Here is an 18,352-nt window from a genome sequence, read left to right on the forward strand (position 1 = left end):
AACAGAGATTATTTAAATGTGTATGAATAATTGAATATATGGTTGAACTGACAGCAGTCAGAATACTAAGATTGTGTGTTTTCCTGAAACCAGGTCAGGGGTCAGATGTTTTTTCGTTTTTCTTCTTGTATTATTCTGAAATGTTACTGATAAACATAGACATGTGAAGCCTTGGATTAATAAAGTGATTACCTAGTGTTATAGATTAACGTTATCACCACACAAACACACCCAGCAGAGGGCCCTTGCTGTAGCAACATCTCATCTGATTAATAATTCACATTCAAAGTATTGTTCATAGTTCTGTTAAGTCAGGATGATTTATTGTTGACAGATATAATAAAAAAAACAGCAGTTAAGAATGTAATCCTTCCTAAGCAATTGCAACTTTAAAAATTAAATTTACAGCTATTGATTCCCCTAAACAATTGTATTTGTATTCATCACAAACATTGTGGATCATATATTTATTCATATGCAGCAGTAAAGACAAATCAAAAATATTGAAATGAAATCATCTGGAATGTGGCGTGGTTTTTCGGTTTCCATTGTCTTGCCCTCATTACAACGACAGCACAAAGTTCCTGCAGAGGAGCAATGGAGACATGATGAGATACACAAACACATGTGGTAGAAATAAAACATCCCAGAATAAAACCACTTGAAGCATTATCAGTGACATGTTTTCTCACTTAATGATGTCAGGCACACTAGGGTCTCGGTACAAGCCGTTGTGCAGGTACCCCAGAGAACCATCGAATGAAACTATCTTCACTTGCTCTGCATTCTGGGCACTCACTGCCACCTCGTACATCTGGGACAGAAAGGCAAATTAAGTTCAGTCCCCCGAAAACAAAAAAGTTATCCCACAGAAGACACTTTTATCTGTTCCAGCTCTAATCACTGCCTCAGTTTCCATAGATGAAAAGAAGCTCTCTGTGCCAGAAGTACCTGCTGAGCAATCTGAATGGGAACTAGGTGATCGTCCTCTGAATGAAGGAAAAGTATTGGACTTTTCATTTTCTTCAAACTGCGGGATCACAAAGACACATATTACTGTTTCACTGGTAGTAACAGCATTATTTGTTAATCAGTGTTTGATATCATGCATCAGCTCATATTTGTCATTAACCATGAGTTCATGAAAACTTACTTTTCTTCAGTAGGAAAAAAACACTTGTTTTCTGCCCATGGTTCCGGGAAAAAGTATCCAGTGCCTGGAAGTTTCCAGTAATACTTCGAACAGGAAGAAATAGAACATGTCAGGGTTTTGTGTAATGCAGTGGCAGCGCCATGATATTTACAAATCTAATACCAAAAGTTAGATTAAGCTACCCAAGTAAATGGATGATCTGTAATCGGCTGTCTAGCAGTATTAAATGCACCCTCCAAGATGACACCGTCAAGAACTACACCTGAAAACAAGAAATCGTTGTCATTTTAAAATTTAGAAGTTACTTCCACTTATTTATATTTGACAAAGTTCACTGGTAGCATAACTTACCTTGCTCAATCAGTTTTGCTGCAGTGTTGGTGCCCACACTGCAAAGAGATGGGAAAAACATCAACCTCAGTTTCTACATTTTGTCTATAACTTCAACAATTAGCTCACTGAAGAGCAAACCTCCGCCAAGGACAAACAATCCTGCACAGGATGGTCTAGGTCTCAAAGAAAAAAAAAAGTGAAAAAATCCTTGATCTGCCCGTAAATCTGCATTTGTCAAGAAATTTAACTGGTTTCTATCAGGCCCCATCCCTCCCTCAAGTTTGGGTGGAAATCAAATTAGTAGTTTTTGCATCATCCTTCATCAGACACAGGTGAAACCAACCACAGAAAATTATTATTATTATCAATAATTCAGTTTTTTCTTTAACTACTTCTGATGGTGGCAGGTTCATTTTAGCTGAGAATGAATGTATGATGTATTTTACCTACAGATAATCAGTTGTTTGGTATGAATTAAAATTAAATGATTTACTTAGCAAATATATATAGTCAGTTACAGTTTATACTATTTCTAGTAGAAACTGTAAATTCAAGATGGTGAGATTGTTCTGCAGTTTGTATCAAGATCCACCTGCTACACTGTGTTTTTGATTTTTTGTGTTTCTGTGTGTGTGACTGTCGTCAGTCCAAAATGGATCGACACTTGCGAGGTAGTTCAGGCAGTTCTGCTCTAATCATGTGACATGCCTCATTCGCTACAATCCCCTATCATGCACACCCTCCTAATGTGGAGGTATATTTAAGCTGAAAAGATTTCCCATCTCTCCCTTTGCTTATCAATGCCTCTGCTGCCCTGCATCAGTATCGCTGCCTGTTGATTCAGCCCCTCCACCACCCCAGCAGCATCCACCTGTAGGCTCCGACAGAGGGTTTAAATATATTATATTTATATCCCCAGTCAGAGCCTTCAGGCCAAACTCTGACTATGTTTTGCTGCTGCAATAACTATTTGAAGCGTGAGTTGTCAAACTTAACTGTGTTTGTGGTCTTACCCATTTAACCCCCTCCTTAACATGCTCCAATCATGAGCCACATTAGTTAAATAATTTAAGATACTCAATTGTGTAACTAATCACTATTTTAGAGAAATCTTTGGATCTTTGGTTCTTGTGCTGAATTTCAGTTTTCTGAAGGTTTGTGTTTTTTGAGCTATTTTCTTTATCTCTTCAATCAGAGAAATCAGAATAGTATACAGTGCACAAGCTCTACAGCAGTGGACGGATTTTGAGTTGTTTCCGTCTCACCCGGTGCCAAGAGAGTGTCCCCAGAAGACAACCAGGCTGTTTCCACTGCGAGCTTTGACCCAGTTGTACAAGTAGAGGGCGTCAGTGGTCAGTCCGGCCTCAGTCGGCTCCCCAGTGGAGTCTCCAAACCCTGCCAGAGTTTCTCATGTCAGTTGCTGCTCACTGAAACATCACGCAGCTGCCTCGCTCTGCCACAAGGTGGCAGTCACTCAGAGGGGAACCTGCACTAGAGGCTGACCTTCAGTTGAACTACTGTCTGGTAACTGTCTCACAACAAGCAGGTGATCAAGCTGCACAGTGACTCTACAGTGATCGTGAATATATTAAACCAATGTGAGAAGCTTGTGTGTTACAATCAGTGAGAGGGGAAAGAAACATAGAGATGGAAATCATGTTTAAAAGAAGACTCAGCACCAACCTCTGTAGTCAGGCACCAGCACGTGGAAATCAAGTGAACTCAATATCTGTTGACATAAAAAGGCTTATTTATCATCATAATGGCTACTGAGACGTTATTTTTTATTAGAGTGCCATAAAAACAATATGTTTGTGGTGTTGGTCACTCACTTTTGCCACTCCCACCCGATGAGAGGCTGCCCTGTTGGAATGATTCAGACACAACACAAGTGCCAATAAATTGGTGTTTTTGGAGAAAAGAAAAAATATTTCCAGTGGTGTGGAACACCTTCTCTCTGCCTCTGCAGGAGCCAACTATAGGACAAATGCATTATTCATTATACCTTGTGCCCGTGTTCCCATGAAGATATATGAAAACTGGCCTTCCATCGCTTAAAGTGTTCTGGTACCACGCCAAGTCCTTCCCCCGTGCCTCCTTCCACCGACTTTCAGGGACAGTGTGCCTTGAACAGTTTGAAACCACAAACTGGTTCAGAGACATGACTGATAATTAGATCATTAAAAAACGGGTATTGTCCTTTTTGCCTTTTTACACCAATGCTAGAGAAAGAAACGGTCGAACTTGGCTTGTACTCACCATACGCCGAGGGAGATTCCCTTCTCTGATGTTAAGTACATGTTGATTGTGTGATTAAGGGAGAGATCAGCAGGTTGGCGGAGGTCAAGGAAGAACGGCAGCCTGACTACAAAAAGGAGAAGAAGAGAGGTGGGCTCCTTTTTCTGTGAGCAAGTGGAGGATTCACAGTGCTTGCTAGAGGCAGACAGGGTTTTGTTCTCTTACTTCTGTGAGTGTAAACAAAGTGCTGAATTAAATCTGGGAGTGTTGTCAGCGAGGCGGGCACCAATATGAAGACGACAAAGACGGCCAATAAGCTTCTTTTCAGCCACCATCGGGACCTGGACACAGACAGAGAGAGAGAGAGACTATTAACCATCCAAGCTTTATCTTAAGGAGCCTCCAGGTGTCTCTGAGGCACTATTCACACCTGGTGTTAACATCTGATAATCCAATCACAACACTGATCACTCACCACCGACCACATCCAGAGGTGGTCTGCTCCGACTCGAATATTTGTTGTATTGTAGTTTCATAATTAAGCCCAACAAGAACATATAGGTAAAGTGTCAATAAGTACAGATCACCATCTGTTCATTTAACAATAGTTATTATTGTTTATTTTACATTGGCCATGGAGGTTATGTTTTCAGCCCCTGTTCGTTGGTAGGTTCATTAATGTCTTTGTTTTCAAGCATGATTACACAAAAACTACTGGACAGATTTCCATGAAACTTAATGAGACATGGATACTGATAGTATTTATAACAACTATTTAGCTGGAATTTGTTATGAATGTATTATGGAATACCAAACCAATCAATCTTACATTTTGCATGTTTATATTTTGAGCATTACTTTTCTATATATATTAATTACAATATGTACTATGATATGTATACATTCTGTATTACTGAAATCACAAGTCTGGGAAAGAGCTTGAAGCATCACCTGCAAATATAAGGAGCTTCAGGTGTGTGTATTTTCTCTTTTTCAAACATTTTATTTATTTATATTTTTTTGATCCAGCACATATCTATAGATTTTTTTACTGGATGTGCATATTCCTTTTTTTGAGGGTGGGTCATTTGCCGTTAAAGAACCCATTTTATTTTGATGCAGATCTGCAAAAAGGGCAGTTCCAGAAGGTTTTTATCACTTAATTTAACATTGTGAGATTAGGCTGTTTTTAATTTTTTATTTTTACATTTTCACTAATTTCTCAAAGAATAATGTTATGTTTAGGGGACTGATATCTACGAGTGTCTGACATTTTCTGCAGCTTGCTTGAATTTAAGGGGACAGTTTGGCCTTGGCCTCCTCTGATTGTCATTCCTCTTGATGATTTGAAATGCCCTCTTCAATACTAGATCGGCTCAAACTCTCTAATCAATACCTATCCAATCTGAAGTGCCAAGACACCAAATCATCACCAGGCAACATTGCTAATCTTTAAATCCCAACTTTCTTCTTCATCCACTTTACATCTGAACTCAGCTCAACCTCTGTTTCAGTTCAGCTGCAGAGGGGTGACTTTGGGTGATTCAGGGATTGTGAGGTGCATCAGTAAAGGGAAGGAGTTTCAGGGTGAAGTAGAGTTGTGAGTAGTGTAGAAATAAGCACCTGTAGCTGCATTGAGGCAAAGCTTGAGAAAAAATGACCTCTAAATAGCAGCTGCCATTAAAGAGATGGTGAAACCGATGCAGCAGATATAGACCTCCATGAGGACGCACACTTACGCCCACTGGTATATACTGAGCTGCTCCGCACATGTCTCACCTTGCAAGATTAATATGGAAACATTAATATAGAAGAGAGTAATTGAATAATCTATTAAGGAGGGCAGGCGGTCGTTGGAGACAGGCCTCGACTCCCTGAAGCCAGCGACTGAGAAAAGAGGAAGCTATTCAGACTATTACCAATTAATGGACAATACATCCCTCCCCCTCCATTAACACTCTCATCAGCCAGAAGAGCCCTTTTAGTCCAAGACAGATTCCTCCACAGAGCTCGGAGGGAAACACAGAGGAGTTGGTTTATTCCAGCAACCATTAGACTGTGGTCTCATCTGTCCACAGTTACTCACTTTGATATTCAGATCTTTTTCTGAAGCTGGCAATGAGCTCATATCAGACTTTTTAATGACTAAACACCTGCAGTGTGATGTCTTCTGGACAAACTCTTTTTGTAGGGATGCACCAGAAATTCAGAATCCTTCACTTTCGCACTTTGTGTTGTAAATGCAGTTTTCACCCTTACACACATAACTTATTGAGATCTGACAGCAGTAAAGACACTCTTATTGTGATTCCTTTAGCCTGAAATGTGATGACTTTTCCTAAAGTGACCCAAAATTCTCAGTCATCAAAATATAAAAACATTATACTTTTATATGAGATAGCACAATTTTTTGTACATTGAAACTTTTCCAGATCAAATTTGCTATTCATCTGCTGAAATGGATTTTAGATCCACCAGAGAGGGTCAAATCAAGGAAAAAATTGTTTTTTTATGGGAATCTTGATCTGAATCTGTGAAACAGTACAGTTGTTAGGTTGGCATAGACACTTGTTATGATAGGAAGCTTGGGCTGGGTCACTTGCTATTAAATATACTTAAATATTAAAACTAAAAGTAAATGCTGAGTGTATCCTATTCCTTAATGCAATGGACTCCTCCAACATCATGTCTGGCTCTCAGTGGGGGGCTCTTCTGAATCCATTTTAGATGTGTTGCTGCGGGAGGCGGGGTCTAATATTACCTGCCTGCCCTGATTGGATCAACTCCCCTTTTCTTATTGATAACTTTTAAACTTTTAACTTCACATTAGAAATAATATGAATATGAAATACAATGCAGTGCAAAGATGTTGTGGTGTAGAAAGCGCAGGTATTTGTTTGATATTTGTAATGAAGTAGAAGTATAAAGTACCTGAAAACAAATCTACTTCAGTAAAGTACAGATACATGAAAGATGCACTTGAAAGTCCTTTGTTACATCTCACCAACCTGATCAGTGTCACATTTACAACAACTGTGGTCTTTGGATCCTGAGTCAATCATTATTTATTCTAACTATAACTGTAAATAAGTCAGTGGGTGAAACATGATGTCAGACACTAAACCGCTGCAACTTAAAACCTTTAAACTGGATTCTCTTGTTTCGTTCGAAATGCAAACTAGTAAAAACAGTGATCCACAGTGACTGACATATGTGTAAATAGTTAGAGAGGTAATCTAGTGAACTCACAGGGTCTCCTCCTTCCTCTGCTTAGTTCTCTGAGCTGCTCCCACTCCGGAAGTTGAAGGAGTCTTTTGAACCACTCGTCTCTTCATGGCGTCTCCTCGTCAGTCACACTGATTATATATATATGATATATGTGTATATATGTTCACTTCTCACAGTTCTCTGACTGTTGATTAGCAGCGATCACAAGTTTGATCAAAGTACAGTAAAAACACGAGGAAGGGGAGGAACCAGTGCTTGTTAAGGTAGCGCTGCTTTATATCATGTTATCACAAAGCACAATACCTGTTGCACTCGACGCCACCTTAAGGGCAGCACAGTACACTGTATACTGTTCTTAGCTTGATCCCTGAGTCCATGTCAGCTACCTCAAGTAATGTGTCTCCATCGCCACCTGGTGGCTGGCTGCAGTACAGGTCATAAATCCTGCCTCTTCCATGTTAGTGGAAGGGACATGGACCCCCCCCTCCCAAAGAAAAATCAAAGCACAAGTCAAATACATTTTTACAAAGAATGGTAATTGTATCACACTGGTGTTTGTTCAAGTGTTAATTTTTCCATTATTTTTGGTTTTAATGAGTTATATGATGATAGAAGTAGTGCACACAACATCATCAGGGGCCGCACACATCCACAACACTGCCTCTTCACACTCGCTGCAGAAGTGTTGACGTTCAGGACAACAACACTGGCAAACAGCTTCTACCCACAGGCCGTCAGGCCCAGGAGCACACACTGCTCCTTTACACCACTGTGACTGTAGAGCTTTAGGAAACAATAACACACACAACAATAATGCACAATGCACTTTGTGACCTATCAAATATTGTTCACTTTATGATTCCACTGCTGCTGATCTTTGTACAAAATACATATATATATACACAAGTATGTGTATATGTGTGTATGTATGTACTGTATATATACTATTCATTAGTAAACTAGTCTTGTGTTTAATCCTTATTTCTGTTGCAATAGGAGGACGAGCAAAGTAAGATTTGTACAGTGTGACGCCTGTTTTTACTGTGCATTTGAATCTTGATAAAAAAACTGGGTCAAATGCTGTGATGACAGCTGTGACTGACGTGTATGGGCGAGACTATGCTACTGTATAGACTATGGCTTCAAATGCGCAAAATGGCAGCGTTCGTATACAGGATAATTGGCTTCGATTCTGAATAGAGAGAGGAAGTGAAGATGTGTCATCAATGTTTATTGACGGTTTATGATTAAATCTGACACATTCTTTGTACTGGTATGGCACTGAAAGTCACTTGACACAAAAAAGTATCTTACAATGCGATTAAAAAACATTCTTTATTTTACAAATTAAACTGTGACATTATATATGGACATATGCAGTACATGCCATACTTATACAACTATTTTAAATATGCTTTTATTTATTCAAAATTTTATTTTTAATTAAATTATTTCACACATAATTGTCTGTTTTTAATAAACAAAACACGGCTGATTAAAATCAATTAGCAGCTTCTCAGTAACAGTCACTGCCAGGGTGCACACACTGCTGTACAGACTGTGCACCAGTAGGAGGTAGAGATGAGTGAATATACTGAAGGGAGAACCAGAGTGAATGAGTCACTGAAGGAGGTGACGAGTGTTGAAATTATGTGAATCATTTCCGATGGCCTATGAAGTCACCAGATCTCAACCAAACTGAAATATTCTGGAGTGACTTTTATTAGACGGTGCCCGTCGCACATCATCAAAATATTAAATAAGACACTTTACATGGGCAATTCCAAAATTTGTCATCCCTCTATATTTAATTCAGCTTTTGTTTGTAAGGGCTTTAAATATTGTCACACACACAAACAAACACAATCATGACTTTAGAGAACATTACATTGACTTACATTGATTTCTTGGAGACTAACCTTAACTTACCTTAACCTTAGTTACTAGGCCTAACCCCTAGCCTCACGCTAACCTTAATCTAACCTATGTCTTCACCCTATAAAATGAATAATTTACAATATGGGGACTTAAATACTGTCCCCATAAGGAAGACAAGTCCCCATAATGTGGCTCTGACCCCTTTACTGACACGAAGTAGACCTTTGACCCCCATTTGACAAGATATTTGGTTTTAGATGGTTTATTTCAGGAAGATAATGAAATTCAGGACCAAAATAGTCATACATTCTCTCAGTGTGTCACTTGGATGAAATTATAGTGAAAATAAATGATTCCCATTTTTGCCGGGGACCCTGATGTAAACAGATTTAGGTCCCCAAAACATATGTAATAATTGGACCACCACACACTTAAACACTCAAACATTAATTAATTAATAAATTAACCTAAATTTTAAGGTCTTGACCTTTTATGTAAAGTGCCTTGAGATAATGTATATTATGATTTGGCGCTGTACAAATACAATTGAAAACACACACACACACACACACACACACACACACACACACACACACACACACACACACACACACACACACACACACACACACACACTGGCAAACTTGCTATCAGCATTACAAAACCTTGGGATACCCAGCAGCCACCTCTTTCTATAACTCCACCATAGGTGAGCCACATAGGACCAGTTTTACTACCAGACACTGACAGATCAGTACAGCACATATATACTTTATATTCGAGCACATCACTCTGAGAATAACATTTCTGCTGGCCATGAAACCTAACCTTACTGCTCTTTTCAAATTATTACACGTCCTGGCATAAAATATTATGTCCAATTCAGCACCACTTGGGAGTATGTACCGAGCACTGGATTTCTGGTAGTTTTTTTCATTAAAGCGAGCAACATGTTTCTGAATTCTGGCAGCAGTTAGAGTGGTGTTGTGTTTGGAATAAATAGCAATATAAACCTCCTAGGGTGAACACAGTGGAAGAGCTGTCTGGGAGGTTAACATGAACTGTGATTAAAGCATCAAGCCTGACTTGTTTTTGCCAAAAAATAACAGCAACATATACAAATTGTAATTTTGTCATGCAATGAGTACTTCAAATCTACTTTACAACACATGCTTTAAAGAACATAATCATGGGAGGAAAAAAATACAAAAATCTCATTACATTCTCCATCAAATCAGACTTGGATGGAATCAAATTTGAGTGTGACAAGGACACTTCAGAGAACAAATGCCACTGAGAGAGCGCCATCTACAGAAGGTCCTCACAGTGTATGACATGTGATCTAGGGCGTGAGTGGTGAGGACCAAAGATGTCACCAAAATAAATTAAAGAGGCTGTTGATGCAGATGACCTCTTCACGAAGTGAGTGGCTCAGGGTGTATGCGGCAGCCAACAGAGAGGGAACCCTTTTGTAGCTGATGGGTCAGGTACACACCAAAAGTCACCTAAAAATTCACAAAATAACAGGCAGAGTGATCGCACCTTTCATGTGCAAACACACTGGCACAAACATAACATTTGAGAGGAAGTAAGTTTGACCGACCTTCCCTCTGCGGTAAGCGGACAGAGACATAAGCGGCTCTTTTGTTTTGGTCCCTGTTTCCTGGTCTACTCCCACCATATGGCACCTTCCGCACTGACCTGCGACCTTCGGGTTAATCACACAGGGAGCACATTCATTTTCGAAAAATCCGCTTTTAATGCATGTGAGATTTCAACATTTATCTCAAAGTGTCAGCTCACCACGAATCGAGTGTTGCCAATAATCAAGTGTGACCAATTATCTTCCTCAAATGGTTCGACTCCAGTGATGACTAAATTGGCTCGGAAGCGGCTAATGACATTCTGTGTGTCAAGGAGCTGATCGCCCTCAGAATAGTCTTGACTGAGGAGAAGAGGGGATGTGGAAATTGCATGTTAGTTTGCCACCCCAAGTAAATGATCCACTGTAATGCAAAAACATTTGGGTGTCCGTGCGTTCCGGTGTTTTTCACTGCATATTTTTAATAACACTTTCTGTGTTCAAACCTGCGGCTCATCTGTTTCTCAATGAGCTCCACACTGGCACGGTTGATCATGAGATACTGAGCTTCATTCACCAGGGACAGGGATGTGGAGGTGGCAGCTAGAACGGAAAGACTTCATATTACTCCAGTGATTTATCTGACTTCAGCAAAACATTCGGATCTCTGGATTCAGCCATGTGCATCCCCAAAGAGGCTGCAAACTCAGTTCTAATGTAATATAGAAGGTAGAAAAACTACATTTATCAATATTGATCAAAACTTATATCAACATACATGAAGTAGTAATTACTATAAATATACAGCACTTTGTGATATAGCAACTATGGTAGAGGATCAATTGAGATTCATGACATCATCATGGTAATATTCCCGGACTTGGCAGCTCCCTTCAGAGCCAGGAGACATTATACAGTTTACTGGCTCATTGTAACATGAACACTAAACTACATATATAAATCAGTGGTGCTGATCGCCTCCTCTGTATATTAGAGTCTCTGATGTACTAGAAATTCATATTGTCTGATGTTAGGTCCATACATCAGTCTTTTTCTGTCTGACATATCCTCACAGCCTTGCCACATTCATCAGCAACACCTCTCATGTTCAAAATATGTTCATCTGAATATGATAAAGTGGAGATTATTTATGATGTATTTTCCTCACACAACTGAAGTGCCAGCGTTTAGGTCCATTTGGTCAGGTCATTCTTATTATTACCATATGGAGGTACTATCTATTTTATCTATTCTCTATAACTATGTTTAAACTGACAGCAATATGCCAATATTAACCTGATAAAGGCAATAGTCTGCGATTCTGTCATGTAAACAGAATCTTCTGAATACCTTAACCTGAATAAGGACATACTCTGAACAAGCAATACTCAAATCAAGACGTTTAAAATACTCCAATCTTAGTCACATTAAGTCAACATGTATACGTCATAATCAGGAATATAAGTATTCTGTTTGCAACTCATGTAAATATCATTATTGAAATGAGGTCTCATTTAGAATAAGGTCCATGTAAATGTAGTCAGTGACACCAGGTGGTGTTCAGGTGTTAAAGATGATCTTATAAAGCTACCTGGAATAGAAGAACCCTGGGACTCATTTATCAATATATTATCCAACCTCAGCCTGAATTTCTCATTTTCTTTTACATAATAAACTAATGCTTCAAAACAGACTTACTTGCAATAGCAGAAAAATATGACATTTCTAAATTTCAAGTAAGCAGCAGGAGGGAATGCAAGATCTCAACTACACTGTATTTCTCTTGTACAGATACATCTGTAAAGGAAGCACAGGAAGAAGAGCCAGACAGAACAGGTGAAATGCTTATATGTAGTGTACCTCCGCTCGGCCTCTTCTTCATGTCTCGGGTGAAATAAGGACTTTGTCTTATCAGGCGGCACGGCTGTCCAAGAAAGTCTGAAAGCCACGAAGCAGCCTCATCCCCACAGTCGACAGTCTCCACCCTGGGGGGAAGAGGGAGGACGATTATATTCAGTAGGCCCTGGGGGAAATCTACAGAGTCTGATGCTGCTTACTATTTGCGGCGACATCTAATCCAAGAATCACTGGATGAAAAAGTTTTGTTTTCAGCCAGTGACTCGTCATGCAGGTATCTGTCTGAGGACATTAATATCGTCTCTTGCTCATTGTTTGTTTTTCCATTACAAATGATAAAACAAAAAACAGGAAATTCATATGAAGCTGAGAAAGAGAGGTCTCATAATGCCATCCACTGTAGAGAGCTTGAGTCAAGAACAGTGGAGTGAGAGAAATGCATTGATATGAGTGAAAGATATGGAGCAAATGATATGTGACGGTGTTTCCTGCAGCGGCTGCTTTCAGATGTTTTAACTTTGCCAACTCACCTGTCACCACAAACGTTGCTCTGGCACAGCTGATAGCTTGTCTGCTTTTGAGCGTTGTTTTCCAAAGGAACAGAAATGGTGTTCATTCCTGCAGGGAAACAACAAAAAATCCTTTAACCAACTTCCACTTATTCACCTGCAGGTGAAATTTCCTGCGGCTAAGTGGTGTGTTTATTTTCAGTGAGCCACGGACAGACTGTCTGACCTGATGCCTGCAGGAGCAATTTGTTTGAAGGCATGTGGACTTGTGGGTGAATTAGGCATAAACGTGTTTCTCTCTTCTGACTCAGGCACACGCCGTTTGTGTTCACAACCATCCAGCCTCTGTCATAGAGTAAACCCTGTGGTCCCACCGGCCACTCGTGCACCTGCATGAAGAACAGCACAGTCAAAACAGAGAGAGGAAAAGAAATAAGGAGAGACAGAGAAAGAAATAAAAGGAATGAAAAGAGACTGGGTGGCGCTGTGCTCAGACCTCATGTGCTCCACATGATTTGATGGGATATATGTAGATGCTGGTGAGAGTATAAGCCTCCCCGTGGCTTTCTGAGTGTCTCTGTCCAAATCCCTTCAGTGATGGTTCTGTGGGCTCCTTCTCATCTCCTTTATATATTTCTCCATTAGAAATTTTGGTTGGCAGATCTTCATTTGAGCCCGGGGATGTCGCTGTGGTTGTTTTTAGCTTTTCTAGTTTCTTTTGGTCCACTGTGACTGGTTTCTCCACAAAGCACTCAGCAACAAAGTTAAGGAACTTTTGGCAGTCTTCAAATGTTGATATGTAACCAAAGGACACGCGAACCGATCCGGTAGGCTGGCCGTCCACCAGGTCGATGCCGTCTCCACAGACGTGGCCGGCCTGGAAGAAAAAAAGGACAATGTTTTATTCTACCTGTTCATCCCCTTAACAGACTTTGACATTTTTCCTATTCCTTGATCTTACCTGCAGGTTTCTCCTCAACTGCTCATCGGTGATCCCGAGGAAGGACTGACAGGCCCCTGTGTTGCAGAAGCAGCCTGTGCGCACGTGAATGTTGTACAGACTGGCCATTCTGTCCACCTGAGGACAGCAGAGGAATAGTTTAGTATATGCCTAAGTACTAACTATTCATACATGTCGTATTGAAACTGTTATGAAATAGAAATAAGTCCTATTTCCCTGGTTATTTACCTTAGAATACCCAATTATCAATCCATGAGAATCCATTAGGTTAAAGTTTAAAATTGCACCCTGTGTGCTTGGACATTCAAACTGGCCTTCGGTGTAAATCCAAGCTACCGGTTGCCCGTTGCCATGGCAAAGACTTGACAGCAGCATGTAAGTGTAGCGTGCCAAACCAAACGTGTGCTGTTGGATGTTATGCATGCCCCCTGAAGGCAAAAAGGGTAAAAGACAGGGACAGTGTTGATGTTAACCTGAGGCAATTACTCAATATGAACAACTTGCATATGCATTATTAGGACTTTGCTATTAAAGGAGGTTTTAGATGTTTTTCTAAGAATCAACACGGTTTGTTACAGCACCTGTGATCTTATAAAGAGCTTCAAAGCTGTGATTCAGGGCAACAATGCCCAAGAAAGAGACAGTTCCATCTTCAAATCTGTATCAGGGAGCAAGAAAACATTGCATTTCAGGGTAAGGATGCAGGAACTACAGAGCAACTGTAAACTCAGAGAATATCAAGGCTTTGGCAGGTTTGTGCAGTACTTTACCTGTTGGAAATGTTTGCTGAATGCACATAATAATCTTCTCCAGAAAGGTAAGCTGCTGCTGTGCCTCCTCCAAAATATGACTTTGTTAGTATGCCTGCTGCGTCGTTACGGACAAGAAGGGCCCCGAGCCCTGTGGGGAAGCCAAACATCTTGTAGAAGGAGATGGGAATGAAGTCAGCGGGGCACTCCTGTAGGTTTAGAGGGGAACAGCTGACATGAGAGGCGGCATCGAGGAGCACAAACCAGCGGCCTCGGTGGTCGCACGCTGGGTAGAGGCGTCTTGCTTGGATGCCTTTCACATGGCTAAGGGGATACTTTCTCCCAGAGAAGTTGCTCTGTGCTGGGTAGCAGAAAAGGTGCGGTGTCTGGCAACTATCATCTTCACCCCGAGGCTCATCCTTTGCCCTGTTTTCCACGTCCTGTGGGGAGACAGGCAGGGTAACCACCCCCCGGCCAGAAGTCAACCCTCTTATGCCAACTACAGAGGTATGGCTGTCAGTGAGGAAGCAGAAGTGACTCCCCGCTTCGCTCGCAGTCTGCGGCCTCCAGGGAAAGCTCTCTGCCACTAATTTGAGTGCGGCTGTACAACCAGAAGTGAAAATCACAGAGTACTCCTCGGGGGTGGCATTGAAATGCTGCAATATCCTGTAAGAAAATGTTCTGTTTTTTAAATAATTTGAACCAGTAAAGTTTAATTCAAGGGTCTCACAAGGGCCCCGTTATAAAGGCGTATTAGGGCGTGAATAGACTTTACCTGTATCTGACCCTCTCTATGGTGTCATGTGTCAATCTGCTGCTGGGGTTCTGGCTGTGAGGGTTCCCTGTTGAGGAGATAAACAAAACTTAGACACAAGGGTGAATCCAGGGGTGGGTTCGGGGGCCAATTCTGATTGGTTCATGAAGTGCCCCTGTCCTGATACTGACAATAAATATGACAATTTGTTATTTTTGTATTTTCTAAGCTTTTTTGAAGTACACAATGTGCTTGAACAAGTCACAATTTAGAAAAATATATTAAATGGTGTGTGGCTTTGCTGAAAGTTAGAGAGCTAACAGTAAACTAAGAATGAGGAGTGTGCACCTTACTGAAGCCGTTTTCAGACATGAGCTCAGACATGCAAAATGCAGCAGGAGATTCTCCGCTCAGACGCATCCCAGAAACAACCCAGAAATCTCCAGAGGTTTCAGGTGAGCGGAGGTCAAGCAGGCGGATGCAGGAAGTAAGGTATTAATTCCGCTGTAGAGATCTCATGTTTTAGAAACTGGTATCTTCCCTTATCACCAAAAGATCTCTCGTCATCTTCCTCTGTCTCTTATACACACTTATATACACATATAAAATATAGATAGATAGAGAGATATTTGATTCCTTTTTTTTTCCAGTTTTGCTACTGTCATGTGTTTGAAACAACATCATCAGTGAGTCCTGTGGAGGATCCCCTGCTGTGCGCTCACATGGGCTCACTCAGACATCCTCTGGACTTTATACTAGGGGGCTGGCCAGTGAAACTCCACAAAAAATTCTGGAGCCTCTTTGTTGGACATTTGTATTTTCACATACAGCCCCTCCAGAGTACAGTGCATGTCTGAAAGCAGCTTGGATCATGAATTGTGCATGGACGTTGGACATATAATTGACCCCTATGTGAGAACTAGGGCCCGTTCATGGCCCACGATTTAGAAAAATCCTAGATCCGCCACTGGTTGGACACTTTAAATTGTGTGTTTGACAGTAAAAGAAATGGCTACATTAAAAATAACACTTCTCTCACCGTAGACATTCCTTGACAAGTCCAGGCCATAGTTCCTGAGCAGTGACTCGGGGTACAGAGTGGCTCCTGCATGATCCAAGTAGGTGGTTCCTGTTTACAGGGGGGGGGCAGCAGCCATTACAGCGATCAGCCTGCGCTCTCCCGTTACTTCCACTATGTCTGCACACGATCTTTACCTTTGATCCGAGCGAACTCCTGCTCGACCACCTCCTCCAGCCTCCCACCATAACCGTAGTGGCCGCAGACCTGCAGGAACGTTTCAAACGAGCAAAGTTGGTGGAAAGCCATCGATCGCTGTCTGCTGAGGAGGAGAGCTACAGAGCAGACAGTGGGACTGCTGAGGGTACAGACATGTCAACACACACACACACACACACGCGCGCACACACACCCACACACTCACACAGTCTGTAAACTCATTGACAAGTTGCCGGTTCACACTCTCCTGCTCTGTCCGAAGTCCTGCTCCTCTCAACCAGTCTGCTGACACACAACACGGTAACTTTAGTCACTCCCACATAGTTGACTGGAGCCACAGAGCACATTTTAGAGGAAACTGTGTCGTAATAAATGCTCTTCAGTCATGTGACAAACTGGTCTGTCCAGATGTGCTCCTTCCTCTATGACTAAAGCTGATTTAACTGTGACAGTTTAAACTATCAGTTGATAATAACACACAGTCACCACGCGTTTGCTGGTTGTGGGAACTGTTGCGTCTCTCAATAATAAGGTCTCGACCTTATTATGTAAAATACCTTGAGATCGTGTGGCTTGTGATTTGGTGCTATACAAATAAAAGTGAATTGAATTGAAATATTGGCTTTGGACAATAATATTTATGTCTACTGTACATGTTTTTTTATATACATACACTGTGTGTTATATATACCTTAATCATGAAATAATTACTCTATGTAATATGTAATCGAATTAAATATGATCAGGGATTGTGAATTTTGTATTTTGCTAAATGTTTGAGAATTAATTTGATGTCTTTGTTATAATATGTTCTATGATTTCTATTTACAGAGATTAAAGATGCTTCAGAATTTACACCAGATGGTGAGATATGGGAAATGTTTCATATTGCAACAGCTTTTTATTTTAGAACTATTTGCTGTAAAAATTGGAAATATACATAAACCCCCAGTTTTGCTATCTTTTGAAATATATGTTATATGCTGCATGTTATGCTGACTCATACATTATTAATATTGGTAAAAGACAAACAGTGACACACATACTATACAATATATGTAATTTCTATAAATGGTGATATGTCAAATTCTCCATTTCAGACCTGAAAAGTTAGTGTAGTATTGTAAGCATTGTAGCACCATGTAAATGTTGTATTAGTTCTGCATGAATCTATTTAAGGAACCCCGGGTCCCTCAATCATTTCAAGGTATTCATTTCAAGAAACTTAAATCCTACACTTCTTTAAGTAACCAAAGTAATTATAAAAACTTTTTTTTCCATCTTTATTCATCATCCTGGTCCTAAATCTGAAAAAATATTCTAAAGTCATTAATGACACTATACAAACTTTATAACTTTCACTATAAATTCAAATATGATTCATTTCAAATCATAAAACAGCATAGAAATTATTGCAAAGTCCCAAGAGGTAAATGTAATATATCTTCAGATGTCTGTTTGACATTTAAATTGAGCACATATATTGATGAAAGAGAAACATGTATATAAAATGTACACTTAGTGGCCATTTAGCATGATAGCAACTGCAACCTACAGTCTGTACCTTCCAAGACATTTGGAATCTACTCTTCTTTTAGCAACTGTAACTGATTTCATCAACAAACTGACACACAAGGCACATGCAAATTATGGTATTTAAAATCCGATAAAAAATATTGATTAGTTTACATTATTCAAGTGTAATGATTACTTTATGGTAGAGCTATGCAGACCTGCTGTGTTATTAGATAATGATAAACGAATCAATCACAGTTATTCTTTAGATTCAGGTAAAACCATGACCCCATTTCGTTTAATATTTCTGATTATTCCCAATTTGAAATCTACCCCTCTTGCAGTAACAGTAACTGAT

General features: G+C 40.3%; 2 protein-coding genes across 3 annotated transcripts; both read right to left on the reverse strand.

The window, feature by feature from the left end:
- Positions 1 to 411: 411 nt before the first annotated feature.
- Positions 412 to 7,183, reverse strand: si:ch211-117n7.7 (uncharacterized protein LOC751622 homolog). Its single transcript, XM_034608068.1, has 13 exons — positions 6,974 to 7,183; positions 3,950 to 4,065; positions 3,746 to 3,851; positions 3,492 to 3,611; positions 3,319 to 3,349; positions 3,170 to 3,215; positions 2,752 to 2,881; positions 1,505 to 1,542; positions 1,336 to 1,415; positions 1,154 to 1,236; positions 952 to 1,030; positions 693 to 814; positions 412 to 584 (listed from the first exon to the last, which is right to left on the reverse strand). The coding sequence occupies exons 1-13, from the start codon at positions 7,057 to 7,059 to the stop codon at positions 563 to 565; spliced, it is 1,059 nt and encodes a 352-aa protein (XP_034463959.1). The 5' UTR covers positions 7,060 to 7,183; the 3' UTR covers positions 412 to 562.
- Positions 7,184 to 10,184: 3,001 nt separating this feature from the next.
- On the reverse strand, positions 10,185 to 17,079 carry mocos (molybdenum cofactor sulfurase). Of its 2 annotated transcripts, XM_034608064.1 has the most exons (15): positions 16,458 to 17,079; positions 16,282 to 16,371; positions 15,264 to 15,330; positions 14,510 to 15,154; positions 14,321 to 14,397; positions 13,968 to 14,167; positions 13,740 to 13,856; positions 13,275 to 13,655; positions 13,005 to 13,167; positions 12,800 to 12,887; positions 12,273 to 12,397; positions 10,919 to 11,015; positions 10,634 to 10,775; positions 10,434 to 10,538; positions 10,185 to 10,335 (listed from the first exon to the last, which is right to left on the reverse strand). In XM_034608064.1, exons 1-15 carry the CDS (start codon positions 16,567 to 16,569, stop codon positions 10,246 to 10,248), a joined length of 2,499 nt encoding a protein of 832 aa, XP_034463955.1. In that variant the 5' UTR covers positions 16,570 to 17,079; the 3' UTR covers positions 10,185 to 10,245. The 2 variants fall into 2 exon arrangements, with proteins under 2 accessions (XP_034463955.1, XP_034463957.1); XM_034608066.1 differs by lacking the exon at positions 15,264 to 15,330 and having other exon boundaries at positions 14,510 to 14,928.
- Positions 17,080 to 18,352: the final 1,273 nt, after the last annotated feature.

The sequence above is a fragment of the Hippoglossus hippoglossus genome, chromosome 15, assembly GCF_009819705.1.
Source record: "Hippoglossus hippoglossus isolate fHipHip1 chromosome 15, fHipHip1.pri, whole genome shotgun sequence".
Classification (NCBI taxonomy): Eukaryota; Metazoa; Chordata; class Actinopteri; order Pleuronectiformes; family Pleuronectidae; genus Hippoglossus; species Hippoglossus hippoglossus.

Coding starts and splice junctions, on each gene's coding strand:
- mocos (XM_034608064.1), bottom strand. CDS start 16,569: ATGGCTTTCCACCAACTTTGCTCGTTTGAAACGTTCCTGCAGGTCTGC. Junction 14,168..14,320: donor AGCTCTTTATAAGATCACAG/GTGCTGTAACAA, acceptor TTTTGCCTTCAG/GGGGCATGCATAACATCCAA. Junction 11,016..12,272: donor GAAGAAGAGGCCGAGCGGAG/GTACACTACATA, acceptor TTTCCGTTCTAG/CTGCCACCTCCACATCCCTG.
- si:ch211-117n7.7 (XM_034608068.1), bottom strand. CDS start 7,059: ATGAAGAGACGAGTGGTTCAAAAGACTCCTTCAACTTCCGGAGTGGGA. Junction 3,350..3,491: donor CATGGGAACACGGGCACAAG/GTATAATGAATA, acceptor TCATTCCAACAG/GGCAGCCTCTCATCGGGTGG. Junction 1,031..1,153: donor TTTTTTCCTACTGAAGAAAA/GTAAGTTTTCAT, acceptor GTGATCCCGCAG/TTTGAAGAAAATGAAAAGTC.